At 49.1% G+C, this 23,802-nt stretch overlaps 1 protein-coding gene across 1 annotated transcript in view; it reads right to left on the bottom strand.

Annotated features, from left to right (window-relative positions):
- LOC121562374 (leucine-rich repeat and fibronectin type III domain-containing protein 1-like protein) overlaps positions 1-21,531 on the bottom strand; it is a 37,774-nt gene extending 16,243 nt beyond the window's left edge. The window contains exons 1-2 of the mRNA XM_041874674.2: positions 20,155-21,531; positions 9,881-10,536 (exon numbers count right to left, since the gene is read on the bottom strand). Coding sequence (XP_041730608.1) covers positions 9,972-10,536; positions 20,155-21,518 — 1,929 coding nt within the window. The 5' untranslated portion in view covers positions 21,519-21,531 and the 3' untranslated portion in view covers positions 9,881-9,971. The remainder of the gene's footprint in view (positions 1-9,880; positions 10,537-20,154) is intronic.
- Between the last annotated feature and the right edge of the window lie 2,271 nt (positions 21,532-23,802).

Below are 23,802 nucleotides of genomic sequence, written 5' to 3'. Positions count from 1 at the left end.
AGGGTGGCCCCCTTAAACAGGTCTGGTGACAACTCCTTCCCCACTCACGGACTGTTCCTGTCTCCCAGTCGATGTGGGGGTTGTGCTGACGGAGCCACGGGTATCCAAGAATGAGTGGTTGGCCAGGTGAGTGTAGGAGGTGAAACTGGATGGACTCCTGGTGGTTTCCTGACAGCAGGATTGTCACAGGGGCGGAGATATGAGTGACAGTGCCAAGATGATGCCCATCCAGGGCTCTGCAGGAATGGGTTGTGTCAGTTGATGATGGTTCACGCCCAGTTGCTGTGCAAGCTCAGGGTCCATGATGTTTGCTTCGGCTCCGGAATCCACAAGGGCGGCCAATGTATGAGTCTTGTCAGAAAGCTGAAGGCGGAGATGAAGCAGGGTCTTTCGGATGGAGGGAGACTGAAGGCTTGTTGAGCTCACCCGGATCTCCCCTACACCTGGTGAGCTGCGGCTTTTGCCGGACAAGTAGCGACACGGTGATTCTCGCCACCACAGTAGAGGCAAAGGTTGGAGCTTAGACGGGCGCCGGCGCTCCTCGGGGAGTCAGAGAGGCACGGCCAATCTCCATGGGCTCAGGCTGATTGAGTTGGCTATGGGACTTGACAGGCAGGGGGCTGGACAGAAGCGGTATCGACCCGAGTACGGATGGCAGGTTGACTGAGACGGCCCTTCTCCCTCCTCCGGGTCTGTATACGGCGGTCAATGCGAACGGCAAGGTCAATGGCGGCATCAAGCGTTGAGGGCGGGTCATGGGAAACAAGCTCGTCCTTGATATAGTCCGCCAGGCTATGGAGGAAGGCTTGCACCAGTGCCTCTGGATTAAACGAGCTTTGACTGGCCAGGGTACGAAAGTCAATGGAGAAGTCTGCCACTGTCCGATTGCCCTGACGGATGGTGAGCAGAGCTTGTGACGCTTCGGCTGTTGGCGAGCCTAGGTCAAAGACCTTTAACATCTCCTCCTCAAAGGCACTGAAGGAGGCACAGGCTGGGGTTTGCCGGTCGAATTCCGCGTTCCCCACAACCGAGCTCGACCGGTGAGATGTGTGATGACATACCCCACCTTGGCTCCCTCTGTTGAGAAAGTCCTGGGCTGTAGTGCAAACTGGATTCGGCAGCTGCTCAAGAATGGTCTTACTTGCTTCTGGTTGCCATCAAAACGTTCCGGGTTCCCAATCCTTGGTTCAGGAGCGTGGGGATCTGGTGGCAGCACTGCCGGGCCTGCAGCATTGGGACCTCCAGCGGAGGGATGAAGGAGTATCGGTGGTACAGGAACAAAAGGACCAGGGGGTGCAGGTGGAGTAGCCGGGCTTGAGAGTAGTTGCAGGGCTTGGGCTAGCTGTTGTTGCTGCAGTTGGAACTGTTGTTGCTGCTGGTTGAATAGCTGGAGAAGGGAAGCTGATGTCGCCAGCCATCCGATTTATGTCTCCCTCAGAGCGTTCCAGTCGCTGTAGGGCAGTCCTCTCTGGCTCTTCCTCCATCGTGGTCAGGGAGTGCGCTGGGTCCATGATGGTCAGATCGTTCTGTCACGAACAGAAGAGGACCCAAGAGCGCAAGTTCAAATTCAGAGTTCTTTATTCAAGGTTACAGGCGGGAAGAGGAGTCCCAGGGGTGTCAGGGGGTCTTTCAGGGTCCTCCTGTGGGTACCTGTGCTCCGGGGTCACCAAATGTCCGGGGTTGTCCAGTCCAAGTGCTTAGTGTGTGTGTGTTCCCCAGTGATGGAGCGGCGTATCGGGCTGAGGGTGGTGAAACGTCTGGGCACGCTCATCTGGTGGTCGGAGACCTGGGGGAACACACACACAACAGCAATATGAATGGCAGGCAGAAGTACAGATCAGGGCTGGGCAAATATCGTGGTGAGAGACAGAAGGCAGAAACGAGTTACCGGAGGGGCTGAAGATCGGAGAGTAGTCGAGGTCCAGAAGGCAGGTTGGGATAGACGGGGCAGTAGAACAAGGAGGCAGTCAAGAAAGGATCGGTATCACAAACAGGAGTCAGAGCGCAGACAGGCAGGTTACTGGTCCGGGTTTGAAGACGATCTGACAGGGCTTGGCTGAAAAACAGGGCTTGATATACTGGGAGAGGTAGTGGGGAAATGCAGTTCAGCTGGCAGAGTAATTAGAACAGAGTGAGGCAAGGTGAGGATGGTGAGTGGGAAATGCAGTGCAGCTGGCCAGGTAACAAGAGCAGAGCAGGGCAGGTGGAGCTAGTTAGGCTGAGTAGAGAGAGGGAGGTGAGCAGAGTGGAAGATAATTGAATGCAATTAATGTTGCTACCAGGGAGAGAGAGTGCTCATGACAAAAACATGCTAATAACGGTCCGCTGAGTATATCAAAAAAGGTTTGGTATACCTCGACTGGTATGCCATCCAACTCTGGAGTTTTCCCGGACTTAAAGTCTTTAATTGCATCCAGAAGTTCCTCCTCTGTAATTTCACCTTCACATGAGTCTTTCTGTATGGCTGTTAATTTTACATTATCAATAGAAAAATACATCTCTACAATTAGCTTCAGTTAGAGGAGATGGAGGCGACTGAAACAAAAACATATGCTTAAAGTACTTTGTTTCCTCCTTCAAAATATCATTTGGGAATCATGGGTGACTCTGTCATTTGTAACCAGTTTCAGTAAATTATTTTTGGTAGCATTCCTATGTTGAAGATAAAAAAATAATTTGGTGCGTTGTTTTCCCTCTAATTTATTCTGAGCCTCTATGTTACAGTTTTGTTGTTGTTGCTATCTATCTGTACTGTTAGACCTTCTGTTTCCTTTGTTAGTATGGACTCTTTTGACCTACATTGCTTTTGTTTTCGAGATGAGTACTGAATTGCATGGCCTCTAAAGTCACATTTAAAGGTGTTCCGTACAATAAGGGGATTTGCTTTACCTACAGTGGGGAGAACAAGTATTCGATACACTGCCGATTTTGCAGGTTTTCCTACTTACAAAGCATGTAGAGGTCTGTAATTGTTACCATAGGTACACTTCAACTGTGAGAGACGGAATCTAAAATCCAGAAAATCACATTGTATGATTTTTAAGTAATTAATTTGCATTTTATTGCATGACATAAGTATTTGATCACCTACCAACCAGTAAGAATTCCGTCTCTCACAGAATTGTTAGTTTTTCTTTAAGAAGCCCTCCTGTTCTCCACTCATTACCTGTATTAACTGCACCTGTTTGAACTCGTTACCTGTATAAAAGACACCTGTCCACACACTCAATCAAACAGACTCCAACCTCTCCACAATGGCCAAGACCAGAGAGCTGTGTAAGGACATCAGGGATAAAATTGTAGACCTGCACAAGGCTGGGATGGGCTACAGGACAATAGGCAAGCAGCTTGGTGAGAAGGCAACAACTGTTGGCGCAATTATTAGAAAATGGAAGAAGTTCAAGATGACGGTCAATCACCCTCGGTCTGGGGCTCCATGCAAGATCTCACCTCGTGGGCATCAATGATCATGAGGAAGGTGAGGGATCAGCCCAGAACTACACGGCAGGACCTTGTCAATGACCTGAAGAGAGCTGGGACCACAGTCTCAAAGAAAACCATTAGTAACACACTATGCCGTCATGGATTAAAATCCTGCAGCGCACGCAAGGTCCCCCTGCTCAAGCCAGCGCATGTCCAGGCCCGTCTGAAGTTTGCCAATGACCATCTGGATGATCCAGAGGAGGAATGGGAGAAGGTCATGTGGTCTGATGAGACAAATATAGAGCTGTTTGGTCTAAACTCCACTCGCCGTGTTTGGAGGAAGAAGAAGGATGAGTACAACCCCAAGAACACCATCCCAACCGTGAAGCATGGAGGTGGAAACATCATTCTGGGGATGCTTTTCTGCAAAGGGGACAGGACGACTGCACCGTATTGAGGGGAGGATGGATGGGTCCATGTATCGCGAGATCTTGGCCAACAACCTCCTTCCCTCAGTAAGAGCATTGAAGATGGGTCGTGGCTGGGTCTTCCAGCATGACAACGACCCAAAACACACAGCCAGGGCCACTAAGGAGTGGCTCCGTAAGAAGCATCTCAAGGTCCTGGAGTGGCCTAGCCAGTCTCCAGACCTGAACCCAATAGAAAATCTTTGGAGGGAGTTGAAAGTCCGTATTGCCCAGCGACAGCCCCGAAACCTGAAGGATCTGGAGAAGGTCTGTATGGAGGAGTGGGCCAAAATCCCTGCTGCAGTGTGTGCAAACCTGGTCAAGACCTACAGGAAACATATGATCTCTGTAATTGCAAACAAAGGTTTCTGTACCAAATATTAAGTTCTGCTTTTCTGATGTATCAAATACTTATGTCATGCAATAAAATGCAAATTAATTACTTAAAAATCCTACAATGTGATTTTCTGGATTTTTGTTTTAGATTCCGTCTCTCACAGTTGAAGTGTACCTATGATAAAAATTACAGACCTCTACATGCTTTGTAAGTAGGAAAACCTGCAAAATTGGCAGTGTATCAAATACTTGTTCTCCCCACTGTATGTTATGTCGGAAAAAATCTGTTATAAATTCCTCTGTCCTAGTTAAAAACAAGTTATCATCCAATAGGCTTTGATTAAATTTCCAATATCCTCACCCACGTGGAAATTCAGTAAGAGTAATGTATATGCCAATTATATGATGGTCCGACCGCATTTTGTCCCCTGTGAACACTTTTTAAACTTTTGGTGCCAACGAGAATGACATAAGAAGTCAAGACGACTAGCTTGATTGAGTCTCCGCCATGTATATCTCACTAGATCAGGATATTTAAGCCTCCATATATCTACTAATTCTAATGTATCCATGACATTCACGATTTCCTTACGAGCATGAGGGTGATTGTTTGTAGTGTGATTTCCTTTACGGTCCATTGAGCTATTTAAAACGGTATTATCATCTCCCACCATAATAATAGAGTCTTGAATTGCTTGCAGGGTTATTTGGTCCGTAAAGGTTAATGAGCCATATCTGTTTATGGTCCAATAACATATTAAAAATAATCCATCTATCTTGCGTATCTGTTTGGACAATTTGCACATTCGGATCGAAATTACTGTTAAATAATATCATCACCCCTTTTGAGTTTCTTTGCCCATGGGAGAAGTATATTTCGCCCCCCATTCCTTTTTCCACGCAATTTCATCTAGAATTGTTGAATGAGTTTCCTGTAAACAATATATATTATATTCCTTCTCTTTGAGCCATGTAAATATTGTTCTTCTTTTGTTATTATCTGCTAAGCCATTACAATTATAACTGGCTATACTTATTTCACCATATACCATATATATACAAGTTTCAAATCTATTTACCATTATATATGTTTGTAAATTTACCAATAATACCATAGTGATTGAGTGTCCATATAGCTGTACCATGATATTTGCATTGCTACTAAGTAACCCTCCAATTGTTCTCCACTAATTCCCCCGCTAAAGCCCCTCATACTTTGTTAGTGTTTGTGAACAGAGCCGCAGGACCAGCTTGCTTAGGGGACTCTTCTCCAGGTTCATCTGTCTGTAGGTGATGGCTTTGTTATGGAAGGTTTGGGAATCACTTTCTTTTAGGGGGTTGTAGAATTTAACGGCTCTTTTCTGGATTTTAATCATTAGCGGGTATTGGTCTAATTCTGCTCTGCATGCATTATTTTGTGTTTTTTACGTTGTACACTGAGGACATTTTTGCAGAATTCTGCATGCAGAGTCTCAATTTGGTGTTTGTCCCATTTTGTGAATTCTTGGTTGGTGAGCGGATCCCAGGCCTCACAACCTGTCACATCTCCTCCCGTTGCTCCCCTCTGGCGCTCTGATTCGCCGATCTACTGAATGGAAACCCAACGCACTCTAATTACCTCCAGCACACCTGCACCTCATCATCTCATCACCACCCCTATATAGCCCTGGACTGTTCAGTGTTGTGTGTGATTGTTAGTGTCTTGTTGTGTACTTGCTCTTTGTTGGTCACTTGCTCAGTGTTAAGTAAACCTTTACATTGTTGATTCCTGCGTCTGCGTCCTGCCTCTTCGTATCCTCAGTACTTGTCACACAACCATAAAGGGCAATGGGTTCTATAACTGATTCAAGTATTTTTAGCCAGATCCTAATTGGTATGTCAAATGTTATGTTCCTTTTGATGGCATAGAAAGCCCTTTTTGCCTTGTCTCTCAGATTGTTCACAGCTTTGTGGAAGTGACCTGTAGCGCTGATGTTTAGGCCGAGGTATGTATCGTTTTTTGTGGGCTCTAGGGCAACGGTGTCTAGATGGAATTTGTATTTGTGGTCCTGGCAACTGGACCTTTTTTGGAACACCATTATTTTTGTCTTGCTGAGATTTACTGTCAGATTCTCTCGCGCTCTCGCTCTCTCTCTCTCTGCACTCCTTTATTAGAGCAAGCTCTAAATCTGTAACTCCTTACCTGTTTCTCTCCTGTGCTGCTTTATTTTCTCTCTCCCTCTCTCACTGTCTCTGTATCCCCTTTCACTCTCTTCTCCATCCCTACCTCTTTCAACCCCTCCATTTCTTTCTCCCTCTGTACACCACGTCTTCTCTCCTCAATCTCTCTACCTTTGTCTTTGTCCTCCTTGACTCTGTTTCCTCTTAATCTTCTCTCTGCTCTCCAGTCTCTTTCTTTCTTTCTCTCTTTCTTTCTCTCTTTTTTCCCCTTCCCCTACCTCTGTATCTCTCTCCACCTTCTCTCTCTCTCTCTCCCCTCCACCGCTCTCCCTTCCTCATGTCGCCGGTGACTCCGTCAGCCTCATTGTGTCGCTGTGAGAAACACAGGGCCTCCTGGGAGTGATCTGTCATCTCTTCGCTGGCTGTCTGACGCTCCTAGATGAATTATGGATGCACAGACACTGCAGGTATTTCACAGCTAAACGATGAGCACTGAGGCTGAGGAAGAATGCTACCTCGTCTGCCTCATCCAGGCATGTCACAGAGAGAGAACACTGCCTGCTGCTGCCCACATCTATATACACACAGGGTACCGGGACAGACGGCCATTGATTGAGCCAACTAAACTCTCTTCTTGAAGAAGTTAGACTATGATCGATACCGGATGTAACCAAGGTCCAATCACTCGGTCGTCTGAGACAAAAATAGCTCTTCCTACTAAATGGATATGTAATGCAACCAGGACTCATAAACTGCTCAACAACAAAAACAATTGATCCCAAATGAGAGCTGCATGGATTGCTTCACTGTTGCAGCCATTGATGACTCAAATTGCAAGCTATTACATGAGGTCAATGAAGACAGTGATCATAATGTTGATAATTTCTTAGCTTAGGTCAGGGGATCCCAAACTTTTTTGGCCCACGACCCCATTTTGATTTCTGAAAATTCTCACGACCCCACCCATGTGAAAAAAAGTATGTAATTAACAGCCAATGTTAACTTTTTTATTTGGGGCTATGGCAGTCAATTGAAAAACAGTATTTCTGATTGTCTTGTCAACACACCATCACATACTATTAACGTGGGGCAGTCAATTGCAAATTAGTCTGACCTAATGTCTCTTATCTCATCACCACTAATGAGATGGGTGTGCTTGATGCATGTCGCGTCAGAGATTTTTAAAGTCAGTGGGCGTGGTCGACAGTGCGAACCTCATCTCTGCTGTTACATCCAACCTGGATCAATATTTGGTTTTAATGAAGACGAGAGCACTGAATCTAGTTTTTCACAGATATGAGCTGGCGAAGGGTAGCCTACCATGAGTTTTATGGCACTTTCAAAACAACTGGGAACTCGGAAAAAAACAAGGTCAAATCATGACGTCAGTGATCTTTAGGTCGGAAAGTCAGAGCTCTAGAAAGAAGCCTGAGTTTCCAAGTTGGAATTCCGAGTTGGATAACCATTCAAAATGATTTTTCCCAGTTGAAGCTTGTTTCTTTCTGAGTTCACAGTTGTCTTGAATACACTGAAGTCTGAGATTTCCAAGTTCTCAGTTCCCAGTTGTTTTGAACGCGGCATTCAAGAGGCAGGTTATTCCCTTTGCGTCAGGAACCAAAACTCCTCTGTAGTGAACTGTGAATGCGTTGTCTGCAGCATTCGGTCACATGACAGGATCACAGTCAAACGGATTGGGAAGTAGGTCCGTCCCAAAGTGCTCTTCCAAACATTTTTTTTACATCCATTGTGAATGACAACAGTTCCTCTCTCAATGCGAATTTTTTTTCCAACACTCCCCCTCGATAACCACCAAGCCTCGGTGTGAAATAGAACATTGTCATGCTCTGATCTCCACATAGTTTTGGGAACAGGTGGGCGCGCAGTGGATGTGGTTTGATGTAGTTTACAATGGAAGTTACCTGTTGCAGAATATCTCAGAGTTCTGTGCTCAGCTCTTTGCCCCCAGTTGCTCTCTGTGTATCCTACAATGCATCCATATGGCAGAGGGAGACACATTCATAACTAGAGTGCAGAGGCCTGCCTGCCGTCCCGGGATAGATGGAGCCCTATCTGTGCAAAAGCCCATCATTCGATCCCATATGGAATCTGTTTTTCGTCAATATAGCCACACAGCACAATGAACATCCCCTATGCCGTTTCATACTCTGGAATCGTGAGACAGAACAATATGTCCTGTGAATAGCATCCCCCGACATGTATAGTGAACAAAAGTCAAAAGCCCTCACAGCTAAGGTCCATTTGGAGAGCATAAGCTTGGGAGTTTCAGTCGTTCAGTCAGTTTCCTCTTGATTGCTAGCAATAGCATAAACTCTTCGTTTAACAGTGTTATCTGACAAAGGTATTGATGGGAGTTTCTGTGCCTCTGCCTCCCCACACATTGTTTTCACCATATCAATTGCGCCCGGTATCGATTTTTAAGGTTAACCACATTTCCGATTTTGAGATACAAAGATGATATTATAATATATAATTATTTTTGAAATTCTCCTGCGACCCCATTTTCATATCAGGTGACCCCACATGGGGTGGCGACCCCTAGTTTAGGAACCGCTGGCTTAGGTTAACAAGAGCCTACCTGATCATACGCATAGGGGTCGCTATTATACATGTGGGTGCCAAATGCCTTTTCTAACATGATTCTGACCCTTATTTAAAAGTAACTTCCAGCTGCTACTGACATAGCCTCTAGTCTGCCCTCCAAAAAGTAATCAGAATAACACAAATGCCTTAGGAAGCCCCAAAGATTACTTCAAACCCTCGCTAGTGCATTGAGTGTGCTAATACGCAGGACGACGTGATGTTGTTGGTGGGCGGCAGAGACACTGACGATGGTGTTTAAAACGCGCCAGAGAAGCCCCGGGCCCAGCTCAGTTCATTTGTATTTGGAGAGTGCAGATGTAGAGAAGATTGTGCTATACTGCGGATATTAAACACACAACAAATACCTCAGGGCCAGCGGAGTCAGCTATGATTGGTTTCATGGAAACAGAGTGGGGGGTAGTCCCATCGGGCAGCGAGGGAGGGAGGGAAGGAAGGAGAGAGAGGGGGAGGCGTGGAGCGAGTGAGCACTGCGTGACGTCCTTTATGTGCTGTGTGATTTTATGATCATTGCCTATTCCCACCAGTCCTGGGGGCCTGGCATGGGGCACCAGCAAAGCTTGCCTGCAGTCACAGCTGCAGCTCAATAGGACTAGTTCACTGTACTGTTTACCTCGCTTCATTTAAAGAGGAAAGGATTATACAGCATAAGTACTGCGCTTTGTCAAGACAAGCCCCTCGAAATAGACACTGCATGCAGATGCACCTAGACTTACAGGAACACAGCATGTACACACACACACACACACACACACACACACACACACACAATCTGTAAACTACACATATCTGTAAGCTCTCACAGAAGCTTCAGAAATGTTAATGAATACAGGTGAGCCCTGAGCACTTGCCCTTGTCTGACAGGAATCACCCACCTTGAACACAAGATAATCCTTGGTAAGGCAGAGAGACCCCAGTATCAGGAAATAAAAAGGGGGCGGGGGTGGGGAAGTCCAAGATCCTGCGTTATTGTGATAAATCATCCTCGTCCTTCACTGACTTCCCGTAGTCTGGGTTCAAGTCCACTACGGTGGTCCCTTTCAAAGGCCCTCCGAAGCCCCCTTCCGAGGCCTGATGGGGTCCCTCGTGCCCTACCTTGTCCACTGGGCCAGGAGGCATGGGCTTATTGGCCGAGCCTGAGGACGAGGACGAGGGGGGGATGGGAGCGCCTCCCCCGCCTGCCGCCTGGCCCCCGTTGGTCTGAGAGCACACGTTGCTGACATGTGCCGTCTTCTGCTTGTAGTGGTTGCTGTGCAGCTTGTACTTCATGAGGAGGATGAAGATGAAGACGAGCACGGAGGCCACGATGATACCGCCGATCACGATGATCATGGTGCCGCCCAGGAACTGGTCGTGGAGGGAGCGGCACTGGCGGTACTCGTGCTCGGTGGTGAAAGCCACGCAGCCCACCAGGCGGGTGCCGGTCAGGGCCGTGACGCCGTCATCGTACACCGCCAGCACGCACAGGTCATAGTCCCGTTGAGAGGCCAGGTCACTGAGTAGGAAGAACTTATGAGACGCAGGGATCATCCTGAGAGAGAGAGAGAGAGAGAGAGAGAGAGAGAGAGAGAGAGAGAGAGAGAGAGAAACAACGTTATTGACAGAGTGAACATTCTAGCAGTAATTCGAAAACTGAGAGCTGCTTTGAAGGCAGTGAACTCAACAACCTATATTTCAGTACCTGGAGGTTACATTTAACCTTTACTACTCTAACCACACACAGCCACACATACCCTCTTTCCTGCTCTCCTCTCATTCTCCTCTCTCCATTGTCAGGTTTACTTTCTGTCTTACAAACACTAGACCACACATTGGCTAAGGTGCGTGTGTGTGTGTCTGTGCCTGTGCACGTGCCTGCGTGTGTGTGTGTCTGTGTGTGTGTCTGCTGTTACCCCGGTGGCTAGCGTACCAAACTGTTCCATTTATCAACAGGGACATAGGGGCCCGGGGGCTCCGAGGTGACGAGACACGGAACGGAATTTCAAAGCGCGACGTGCCCAAGGGGTGACAACATGGGTGACAGTGTGTGCATTAAACATTTCTCCTCTAAACACAGGCGCCAGTGGGGTCAACATCTACGCTCGCATGGCACGATTCATACTGTCTCAGAGTACCCTCCTCTACCCTGCCTTATCCACAGGTTACACCTGCTGTTTCTATTAAACTGACTTACTATTCTACTGTCATCCTGTTTATCCACTGTCTTCTTCTTTACACATTATAATACATTCATGGAGCATGCAGAATATCTTTCCCCCATAAAGTCAGGGTCATATTATGGTCTGGTGCTTTACTATAAAGTAAATATTTTATGATGAGATATTACTTTTATTATTACGTGTTATTACTTTTCTTTTCTTTCTCTATTTTCTTTCTCTCTGCATTGTTGGGAAGGACCCGTAAGTAAGCATTTCACTGTTAGTCTATGCCTGTTGTTTACGAAGCATGTGAAGAATAACATTTTATTTGATGTTAACGAAAAAAGCATGAAAATGTATGATGGTAAATGTACATTTCAATTCCGTGAACATTTCTTTGAAAGAAAGAAAGTAATAAAGAAAGGAAAATAGAAGAGAGATTATCAAAATACTAAAAAGGTGAAATCTCACTACTTAGGGGGAATCGTTTTGATGTTGGACCTGTTCTATGTGCCCCAGTGCATATACGCACATCATTAGTGGATGTTGTGGATGAGTGGAGGTCACTAGCCGCCCACAGACGGGTCTGGCCATTTCATTAGCCCTGAGCCTAGCATACAGTCTAGGTATAAAAAGGGAGCTCAACCGGGTCAAAAAATAATAGGCCCCAATATACTGTATCTTCAGATATGTCCTCATCCACATCCTCTGGTGGGGCTTTGATGGACATGGAGGGGAAGGCTGGGTCCTCTGCATGCAATGGGGAGGAGGTGGTGGGGATGGTGAGAGAGGAGCGGGAACCCACCCTGACATAGTCAGACCTGACCTTCCCACAGCTCCTGTCACCAGTCTATCACATTAGAGATGGGAATATGGATGTTCCAGGCAGGGGGCCCGGGAGGGGTTAGGGACATGGAGGACTGCGTGTGTGTATGTGTGTGTGTGTACTCTTGTGCGTGTAATCATGGATGTGAGTGTGTGCTGAAACCTCCCTACCACATGCTGTCTATAATGGCTATGATATAGGATAGTCCTCTTCTCATCTTCTCATTTAAGACTGTCTCAGAAGAGACCATACAAACATAAAGGCAATTAGGTAGTGATACCTGGAGTAAAAAGATGGACAGAGAGATGGAACGAATGTAAGAGAAATAGAGTCCAGTCGACTTGATGTAAAAGAGAAGAAAGAGACTGAGGAAAGCTGATACCGTCACAATCCTCTCCTGTTTTCAGCACATTGTTAATGTGTCTGAGTATATTAGCTGTCCTCAGCCCCCGCATCCCTTCATTCCCCCCTCCCTCCATCCCTCCATCACCACCTCCCAAATTCAATACAACCGTCAGTCCACACAGAGCTGGACTCATGTGTGCCTAATTGATTAGAAAACGCATTCCGATGACATTGCAGCTTCATAAACCAAAGGCCTCCATGTGCTTTTTGCATAATTAACAGCAAATTGCTTCTCCCACATGTCTTTTTTGTCTTAATCCATCCTCAGGGAAAGGCTGGAAGTTAATTAGGTAGTAACGGGGCTCCATCAACAGAGAATCACTCCACAGCGCAATGTTGAAGAGGGCTGTGGTGGAATAAAAAAACCTGAATCGATAGATTCATTTCCGTCTTTTAACGAATCTCTCCGTCCGTCCGTTATAGGCTTGTGGAATAATCCACTGTGTGAGTGCCGGAAAGAGCTTCAACTGAGAGGTGGATGGAAATGAGCTCGCTGGCTATTTTTGCCGTGGGGCAGGAAAAAGAAAGAAAAAAAACTTAAGACTTCTAATGCTGTACAGTACTTTCACTTCCAAGTCTCTGGAATAACAGGCTTGCGTTGCAGTCATGTTTCCAACACTCATGGGGATGCTTTCTACTGCACCTCTTATAAAAAATAATGAGCCGCTGAATAGCGAGTTTAAAGAAATCTTTGAAAGCTCAAGAGGAGAATATTGCCCTAGGAGAAGAAAGGGGTTCGCAGCCGAATTTAATGGCCAGCGATATCTGTGGTTTTCACTTTGAGGAGAGAATTCTGTTTTTTTCTGTTAATGTTCCACTTGATTCTTAGCAGAGACAAACAGAGGGCTGTCGTGACTGTGGGAGTGACCTGCCTTTCTTCTCTGTGTAAATCGGGATGTTTCTGTCACGATTCAGACAGACGACCAGAGGACCACAATTGCGTCACACCAGAAAGTTTATTAAACTTAAGGGAAAAGGGAAGTAGGGAGTGAATGAAGGCTCCAGGGTAACAGGGATCCCGTCCAATGCGCTGGGTCTGTGCCCCCCAGTGGCAGCGATGCGTCCCTATGAAGCCGGTGGTGGGTGGTCCAGAAGTCCTGGGGGGAGACACAGACACAACAGGGCGGAATGAAACCAGGCAGCAGTACAGTTCAAGGGAAATCCAAAATACGTAGTAGCAAGGCAGAAGGCTGGTCAGAGTTACCGGGATTGAAGAGTAGTCAGGAGTCGTAATGGCAGAAGCAGGTCTGGATCTCCTGAGGCAGAAGAGTATCCAAAAACAGGCAGGTCCGGGGTCACAAAACCAGGGTGAGCCAGAAGCGCGAGCAAACAGGTTCCGGGTGTGAGCTTTGCAGACGATCTGACACCGGAGAGCTGAAAGACAGGGCCTTAAATACTGGGAGAGGTTAGTGGGTAATGCAGCGCAGCTGGCAGAGTAATTAGAGCCGAGCAGAGCAGGGACAGGTGGAGCTAGTTAGGCTGAGTAGAGAGAGGGAGGTGAGCAGAGTGGAAGATAGTGGAAACCAATTAAGGTGGTAACCCGGTGGAGTGAGAGGGCTCATGACAGAACCCCCCAAGGGACGGCCCCAGAAGTCCCAAGAGCAACACCACGCCGGGCGGGAGGAGGGGAGCCGGAGGAGGGCTAGAACTCCTCCGAACGGTCCCGAGTGAACGTCCTCATCCTCGGAGGAAGCCGGAGGGCCGTGGTCGGGAGATGGGACAGGTCCCGAGACAGGATCAGGCACAGGACAGGAAGCCGAGCGGGCCGGACGGTTAGGGACCCCTCTGGGGCGGCCCCCTACGGATTGCAGGTTGATCAGGATGCCGTTGGTGGAAAGCGGTGATGAGAGTCCTATCCACAATCCGACTAGCTGGCACCCAGGTCCTTTCCTCAGGTCCATAGCCCTCCCAGTCAATGAGGTACTGGAGACCCCTACCCCTCCGTCTGGACCGAAGCAGGCGGCGGACGGTGTAAACCAGACCACCATCGACGAGCCGTGGAGGAGGAGGACCAGGCGCAGCAGGGACCAGCGGACTCTCATGGATGGGCTTAATCTTAGACACATGGAAAGTGGGGTGCACCCTCAGGGAATTAGGCAGTTGGAGCCGGACAGCAGTTGGGCTAATCACTCTTATGATAGGGAATGGGCCAATGAACCGAGGTGCCAGCTTCTGCGACTCCACCCTGAGTGGCAGGTTCTTCGATGACAACCACACCCTTTGACCAACATGGTAGGTGGGAGCAGGAATTCTCCGACGGTTGGCCCCGGTAGTGTAGCTGGCAACGGACCTGAGGAGTGTGGCTCGGGCTTGTGACCAGGTGCGGCGACATCGACGGGCAAAAGCAAGTGCAGATGGGCAAGTAACCTCCTCCTCCTGGCTGGCAAATAGAGGAGGCTGGTATCCATAAACACATTGGAAAGGGGACATACCGATGGCAGAGCAGGTCAGAGAATTGTGTGCGTACTCCACCCATGTCAATTGCTGCGACCAGGAGTGGGGGTTGCGTGAAGTCATGCATCGCAGTGCCTTCTCGAGCTCCTGATTAGCCCGCTCTGACTGCCCATTGGATTGGGGATGGAATCCGGAAGTCAGACTGACTGTGGCTCCCAGCAGGTGACAGAACTCCTTCCAAAAAGCGGAGGAGAATTGTGGACCACGGTCAGAAACAACATCCCTTGGCAGTCCGTGGATCCGGAAGACGTGTTCCAGGACCACCTGGGCGGTCTCCTTGGCGGTTGGGAGCTTGGGGAGGGGAATGAAGTGTGCCATCTTGCTGAAACGGTCAACGATGGTGAGAATGACGGTCATGCCACTTGAAGGGGGCAGCCCCGTGACAAAGTCAAGGGCGATGTGAGACCAGGGACGTCTGGGCACAGGCAGGGGCTGCAGCAATCCGGCTGGGGGGCTGGCAGGACGACTTGTGTTGGTTGCAGATGGGGCAGGCTTGGACGAATTCCCGTACATCCTTCCTCAGAGAGGGCCACCAGAACCTCTGGGCGAGCAGGTTGTAAGTGCGGGTGGAGCCAGGGTGACAAGCTAGGCGGGAGTCATGTCCCCACTGAATGACCTGGGACCTCAGGTCTTCGGGGACAAAAAGGCGGTTAGCTGGGCAAGTGCTGGGACCTGGCTGGTTACGGAGAGCCTCCAGCACCTGTTCCTCAACAGCCCAGGTCAGAGCTGCAACGATGCAGGGACTTGGCAGAATCGACACAGGGTCCTTGGAGGGGGTGTCATCCTTCTGGAATTGACGGAGAGGGCGTCTGGCTTGGTGTTGCGTGATCCAGGCCGGTATGACAGAGTGAAATTAAACCTGGTGAAGAACAGGGCCCAGCGGGACTGCCTGGAGTTCAACCGTTTGGCCGTGCGGATGTACTCCAAGTTCTTATGATCGGTCCAAACGAGAAATGGAATGGTGGACCCCTCCAGCCAGTGACGCCACTCCTCCAAGGCAAGCTTCACAGCCAGCAGCTCACGGTTCCCTATGTCGTAATTGCACTCAGAGGGGGACAACCGACGTGAGAAAAAGGCACAGGGATGGAGCTTCCTATCCTCCGCAGCCCACTGAGAAATCACAGCACCAACTCCCACATCCGAGGCGTCCACCTCCACAATGAATTGCCGGTCCACATCAGGCATCTGGAGGATGGGAGCGGAGGTGAACCTCACCTTGAGGGTACTGAAGGCTTTGTCGGCTGCTGGGGTCCAGGTGAAGGGTTGCTTGGTGCTGGTTAGAGCAGTGAGAGGGGCAGCAACGGTACTGTAGTTCCGGATAAACTTCCTATAGAAGTTAGCAAACCCCAGAAACTGTTGCAGCTTCTTTCTGTTCTCCGGAACTGGCCATGAAGTGACTGCTGATACTTTGGCAGGATCCATTTGGATACTTCCTTCTGCCACTATGTACCCCAGGAAGGCCACTGTCTTGACGTGAAACTCACATTTCTCTGCCTTGGCGTAGAGGGAATTCTCCAGAAGACGATGAAGGACTTGCTGGACATGGCGGGTGTGTTCAGACAGGTTTCTGGAGTAAATTAAGATGTCATCCAGGTAAACGAAGACAAACTTGTTTAACATGTCCCGCAGTACATCATTCACTAGAGCCTGGAACACAGCAGGAGCATTGGTGAGGCCAAAAGGCATAACCAGATACTCGTAGTGGCCTGTTGGTGTATTGAATGCGGTTTTCCATTCATCTCCCTCCCGGATCCGCACTAGGTGGTAAGCGTTTCTGAGATCCAACTTGGTAAAAACAGTGGCTCCCTGGAGCAACTCAAAAGCAGAGGTGAGCAGAGGCAGAGGGTAACGGTTTTTCACTGTGATGTCGTTGAGTCCCCTGTAGTCGATGCAGGGGCGAAGAGATCCGTCCTTCTTCCCCACAAAGAAGAAGCCAGCACCAGCAGGAGATGAAGATGAACGGATTAATCCTGCGGACAGAGAGCCATTGATGTAGTCCTCCATGGACTTTCTTTCAGGAGCAGACAACGAATAAAGACGACCCCTTGGAGGAGCTGTTCCAGGGAGGAGGTCGATGGCACAGTCGTACGGTCGGTGAGGGGGCAGAGATGTGGCTCTTGCTTTGTTAAACACCTCTCTGAGACCATGGTAGCATTCTGGGACATTGGAGAGGTCAGGAGCGGAGTTAGTAGGTACTGGCCGAGGGGGTAGTGCGGCAGCAAGCAGGCAGGTACGGTGGCAGTCCTCTCCCCACTCCCTGATCACCCCGGTCACCCAGTCGAGCTGAGGGTTGTGCCGGGCGGAGCCATGGGTAACCCAGGATGAGGGGTTGGCCTGGAGAGGGGAGCAGGTGAAACTGGATAGTTTCTTGATGGTTTCCGGACAGACCCATCGGGACCGGGGCCGTGACATGAGTGACCGATCCGAGTAAGTGTCCGTCCAGTGCCCGGGCAGGAATAGGAGGTGTCAAACGGAGGTTCTCCAGTCCCAGTTGGCGTGCCAGCTTGATGTCCATTATGTTGGCTTCGGCGCCAGAATCCACCAGAGCAGCCAGGGTGTGAGTTGAGTCAGAGAGGCGGAGGTGAACTTGCAGCAGGGGGTTTGCGGTCGGAGGACTGGATGGTCATTGAACTCAACCGGACTCCCCCTACGCCCGGTGAGCTTCGGCCCTTTAAAGGGCAGGTTACCACACGATGTCCATCACCTCCACAATAGAGGCAGAGGTTTGAGGTGAAGCGGCGCTGGCGCTCTGCAGGAGTGAGGGAGGCTCGCCCAATCTCCATAGGCTCAGACTGATCAAGCTGACCTGGGTGAGTGGCAGTAGATGACAGGAGCCCAGTCGGATCTCTCCGAATGCCGGTAGTAGGTGGACCTTGGCGCCCCCTCTCACGACGACGGGTCTGTATCCTTCTGTCGATCCTGACAGTCAGTGCGATGGCTTCATCAAGAGTGGAAGGCAGTTCATGGGAGACCAACTCGTCCTTGATATAGTCAGCCAAACTATGGAAGAACGCGTCCACCAACGATGGTGTGTTCCAAGAACTTCGTCTAGCCAGGGTTCGGAAGTCGATGGAATGGTCTGCGACTGTACGTCTGCCTTGTCGAATACTGAACAGTTCACGAGACGCCTCTGCGGTGGGTGAATCCAGGTCAAACACCTTCAGCATCTCCTCAGCAAACAGGTCGAAGGTTGCACATGCGGGGGTTTGACGTTCGAACTCTGCTGTTCCCCAGAGTCGAGCTCGGCCCGTCAGGTGAGTGATGGCATACCCAACTTTAGCCCCCTCCGTGGCGAAGGTCCTTGGCTGCAAGGAGAACTGAAGTCGGCAGCTAGTCAGGAATGGCCGGACCTGGGTTGAATCGCCGTTGAACCGCTCGGGGTTTCCAATCTTGGGTTCCGAGCAGCGGCTGCAATGACCGGGGCAGGTAACTCGGGGGCTGGGCTGGTGGGCAGACTGGCTGGGGTAAGGTTGGTGAGGAGTTGAATGATCATGGCGAGTTGTTGTTGCTGCTGCTGGAACTGCTGCTCATGCTCATCGGTTTCCATGTCGGGGAAAGTGTGCGCTGAGTCCATAATGGTCAGATCGTACTGTCACGATTCAGACAGACGACCAGAGGACCACAATTGCGTCACACCAGAAAGTTTATTAAACTTAAGGGAAAAGGGAAGTAGGGAGTGAATGAAGGCTCCAGGGGTAACAGGGATCCCGTCCAATGCGCTGGGTCTGTGCCCCCCAGTGGCAGCGATGCGTCCTATGAAGCCGGTGGTGGGTGGTCCAGAAGTCCTGGGGGGAGACACAGACACAACAGGGCGGAATGAAACCAGGCAGCAGTACAGTTCAAGGGAAATCCAAAATACGTAGTAGCAAGGCAGAAGGCTGGTCAGAGTTACCGGGATTGAAGAGTAGTCAGGAGTCGTAATGGCAGAAGCAGGTCTGGATCTCCTGAGGCAGAAGAGTATCCAAAAAACAGGCAGGTCCGGGGTCACAAAACCAGGGTGAGCCAGAAGCGCGAGCAAACAGGTTCCGGGTGTGAGCTTTGCAGACGATCTGACACCGGAGAGCTGAAAGACAGGGCCTTAAATACTGGGAGAGGTTAGTGGGTAATGCAGCGCAGCTGGCAGAGTAATTAGAGCCGAGCAGAGCAGGGACAGGTGGAGCTAGTTAGGCTGAGTAGAGAGAGGGAGGTGAGCAGAGTGGAAGATAGTGGAAACCAATTAAGGTGGTAACCCGGTGGAGTGAGAGGGCTCATGACAGTTTCAGGTGTTTTATGCTCTCTGCAACAGTCATTCTCTGAAATCTCTGAAATGGAGGAGGCTCAGAAACCACTGTTCCCATAAGAACAGATCATTTTCATTCCTAAAGTTGGGGTGAAGACTGTGCCTCATTCAAAAACAGTTATCAAACACTGCCTTCTGGAACGGATTGCACTTCACTGGGGTAATGTGTTTACATCAGTGCCACTGCACTGGGATTCCTTTGGGTGCTATTGAAAATATTTAATATTTTCTCTCACTGAAGTTAATACCTCTACAAATAATCACAATCACTTAAAAGTGCACAGTATATTGGTATTTCTGATAGGAACAATACTGAATTACAAATGCCGAACTCAACCCTTTTCAAAACCTTTCCATGACACTTACAGTACGAGTGAGGCATTACAGTACGAGTGAGGCATTGCAACATTCAGTCCATTGTATAATTGAATGCTTGGCCTGTGATACTTGGGAGTCAACCCACCTAATATAACATCTGAATCGGATATCAGAAAGGTCAATATGTAACTGGATCTCCCTCTCAGTCCTATGGAGATGATTGATGGCAACAAGTTATCTTCTTATAGGCTCTTCCTCACTCTATGTCACTACCAGACCCATTATAGCTAATGGCTCCTGCACAGTAAGGCTATATAGGTTGGTGTGGCAATAGATGTACGCACATTGAGTCATTCCAACTCACTATTTCAGAACTTCTATGTCGTTTTCCCTGTGGGCATCATGCTCTAGTGTTTCTGCAGTTCGCTCTGGGACTTCTTTAGCGATGAGTTACATTCCACTCATGTTGTCATCGGGCACTCAATTAATTATCAATGTGATTCAGTGCCTCTCTGAACCAGGCTGTCAATGAGGATCAATTTGGAGGCTCATGAACTGTCAAAGAACAACAAGAGACCCACAGTATGCAATGGCAAACGTGAAGACCACCTTCCACACAGAGGTACCAGTCAGCTTTATAGGGATAGTTTCAATAACATTAACCACCCCCCATAGAGACGCATTTCATCTTATCTGATCTTATGTAAAAGCATGCGGTGCCCAGCTCACCTGTATATGAGGATGTCGTCGGAGGAGCTGTTGTACTGGATCTGGTACATGCGGACCCCGGGGATGTGGTCCTGAGGGGGCCATCGGATGGTGGCCGAGCTCGAGCTCAGCTCCGACACGCTGACCCTCTGATGGTCAGTGCGGGCGTGGCCCCCGCTGGCGTTGGACTTGATGGAGGTGGGGATGTCCGAGGGGCCAGGCTCGGGCTCCAGCTTGGGGTCAAAGTGTGGTGAGGGGTTAACCACCAGCTCCACAGGCGCTGTGGCCTCGCCAGCGGCGTTGGAGGCAATGCAGGTGAACTTCCCAGAGTCCTTCACAGTGGTGGTGAGGATGTCCAAAGAGCCGTTCTCGTAGCATATGGTGCGGGACGTGTTCCCGATCAGCTTCCCCTCGGGGCTGACCCAATGTGTGGAAGGTTCCGGGTCGCCCACCGACTTACAGCGCAGGCTCACCTCCTGACCCTCCATCACAAACATCTTGGAGGTGTGCCGCGTGATCATGGGCGGCTCGCACACAAACTCCTCCTCACGGATGGTCCAGAAATACTTGCCGGCAAGCTCTCGGGGAGAGGCGCAGGTCTCCAGGTCATCTTCTCTGGTCAGCCTCCTCAGCCACACTAGCTCACAGTTACAGTGCAGCGGGTTCCCACCAAAGCTCAGCACCAGGGACGTGAGTGGAGACCCCTTCAGCTTAGCGTACACTGGGATTCTCAGGAACAGGGGATCTGGAGGGATCTTCTTCAGCTTGTTGGAGGTCATGTCTAGACGCGCAAGCTTATGTAGGTTGGAGAAGATGCCCTCGGGGACCATCTCTATGAGGTTGTGGTCCAGACTGAGGGTGTTGACACTGGCCAGCAGGCCAATGGTCTCCCAGGGGATGTTCACCAGGTTGTTGTAGGACAGGTCCAGGTCTTCCAGGGTCTCCAGGAAGTCCTGGAAGGCCCCCTCAGAGATGCTGTGCAGCTGGTTGTTGGCCAGAATCATGTGCCTGAGGTTGACCAGGCCCTGGAAGTGGGTATCGTCCAGCATGGTGAGCCGGTTGGCGTCCAGGTGCAGGGCATGCAGGTCCTGCAGGTCGGCGAAGGCGTACGGCTTGATCTGGCTGATGGTGTTGCGCGACAGCATCAGGTGGATGAGGCTGCTCATGTTGGCGAAGTCACGGTGACGAAGGGTGGTGATGAAGTTGTCCATGAGGCGCAGCTCGGCCGTCTGCCGGTCAATGTTCGGCGGGACAAAGAGCAGGCCTGTCTTGGCGCAGAGGACAGTGTAGGAGGGCATGAGGTTCTGGCAGATGCAGCGCTTGGGGCACAGCATGGTGGCGGCGGGTGCAGCGAGGAGGGCCAGGCACAGGAGCAGGGTCTCCATGGCTAGGCTCCTGGAAGACAAGGGGAGGGGAAAGGCTGTTAGCATACAACAACAACAATGAAAACAGCAACTCAAACAACAACAACGATTAAAACAACCACAACGAAAACAACAACAACAACACTGTCATCATTGCGATGGATAGAAATAACCTCTCTGCCGATAGCTGTAAATGTAAAATATTTGTACAATTAAATGCTTACATCTTTACCAGGAAACTGAAAACAGAAAATAAACTTACATAAGGCAGATTTTTTTCAAGGAAAGATAGAGTGAATTCCGAAAGTATTCAGGCCCCTTGACTTTTTCCACATTTTGTTACTTTACAGCCATATTCTAAAAATGGATTACATTGTGTTCATCAATCTACACACAATACCCCATAATGACAAAGCAAAAACAGGTTTTAAGAATTTTTTGCAAATGTATATAAAAGAAAACAGGAAATATCACATTTACATACGTTTTCAGACCCTTTACTCAGTACTTTGTTGAAGCACCTTTGGCAGCGATTACAGCCTCGAGTCTTCTTGGGTATGACGCTACAAGCTTGGCACACCTGTATTTGGGAGATTTCTCCCATTCTTCACTGCAGATCCTCTCAAGCTCTGTCAGGTTGAATGGGGAGCGTCGCTGCACAGCTATTTTCAGGTCTCTCCAGAAATGTTTGATCGGGTTCAAGTCCGGGCTCTGGCTAGGCCACTCAAGGACATTCAGAGACTTGTCCTGAAGCCAGTCCTGCGTCGTCTTGGCTGTGTGCTTAGGGTCGTTGTCCTGTTGGAAGGTGAACCTTCGCCCCAGTCTGAGGTCCTGAGCGCTCTGGAGCAGGTTTTCATCAAGGATCTCTCTGTACTTTGCTCCGTTCATCTTTCCCTCGATCCTGACTAGTCTCTCAGTCCCTGCCTCTGAAAAACATCCCCACAGCATGATGCTGCCACCACCATACTTCCCTGTGGGGATGGTGCCAGGTTTTCTCCATATGTGAAGCTTGGCATTCATGCCAAAGAGTTTAATCTTGGTATCATCAGACCATAGAATCTTGTTTCTCATGGTCTGAGAGTCCTTTAGGTGCCTTTTGGCAAACTCCAAGCGGGCTGTCAAGTGCCTTTTACTGAGGAGTGGCTTCCGTCTAGCCACTCTACAATAATGGCCTGATTGGTGGAGTGCTGCAGAGATGGTTGTCATTCTGGAAGGTTCTCCCATCTCCACAGAGGAACTCTGGAGCTCTGTCAGAGATACCATCGGGTTCTTGGTCACCTCCCTGACCAAGGCCCTTCTCCCCCAATTGTTCAGTTTGGCCCGGGCGGCCAGCTCTAGGAAGAGTCATGGTGGTTCCAAACTTCTTCCATTTAAGAATGATGGAGGCCACTGTGTTCTTGGGGACCTTCAATGCTGCAGAAATCTTTGGGTACCCTTCCCCAGATCTGTGCCACAATCCTGTCTCTGAGCTCTACGGACAATTCCTTTTTGCTCTGTGTGCTATTCCAAATCATGTCCAACCAATTGATTTTACCACAGGTGGACTCCAATCAAGTAGAAAAATCTCAAGGATGATCAATGGAAACAGGATGCACCTGAGCTCAATTTCGAGTCGCATAGCAAAGAGTCACTTATGTAAATAACGTATTTCTGTTTTTTGGTTTAAAACATTTGCAAAAAAATGCTTTGTCATTATGGGGTATTGTGTGTAGATTGATGAGGAAAACATTTTATTTAATCCATTTTAGAATAAGGCTGTAACGTAACAAAATGTGGAAAAAGGGAAGGGGTCTGAATGCACTGTACGTAGTCCATTCCCAGACCTGTTCCCTAAAGGCGCGCTTGGATATGAAAACATGCATGCTTTACTACAGTTTAGTCACAATGTGAATTTGGAGCAGGTTCCCCAAGATAACAGGGATCTCTGTGGAGGCTACAGAAAGACAAGCTATCAATTCTGCTCCCTTGACACCGCACTTCATTTACATTTTAGTAGACGATCTTATCCAGAGCGACTTACAGTTAGTGAGTGCATACATTTTTCATACTTTCCCCCCGTGGGAATTGAACCCACAACCCTGGCGTTGCAAGCGCCATGCTCTACCAACTGAGCTACAGGAGGCCTACACCACCACCTCAAACCATTGATATCTGACACCCCATCTGTCTATAACACACACTCAAATAGCATTTCACAAGGCAAACCACTATGTGTATATTCAGAAACGCTCCATAATAGCTAATGGATATCTGTTACGAGATCCTTTGTTTATTGTTTGTGCACACCCTTCCATTCTCATAACGT

This window comes from Coregonus clupeaformis, chromosome 5 (assembly GCF_020615455.1).
Source record: "Coregonus clupeaformis isolate EN_2021a chromosome 5, ASM2061545v1, whole genome shotgun sequence".
Classification (NCBI taxonomy): domain Eukaryota; kingdom Metazoa; phylum Chordata; class Actinopteri; order Salmoniformes; family Salmonidae; genus Coregonus; species Coregonus clupeaformis.
Note: the sequence above shows the minus strand (reverse complement) of the source record. Positions and strands in the feature narration are given on the sequence as shown.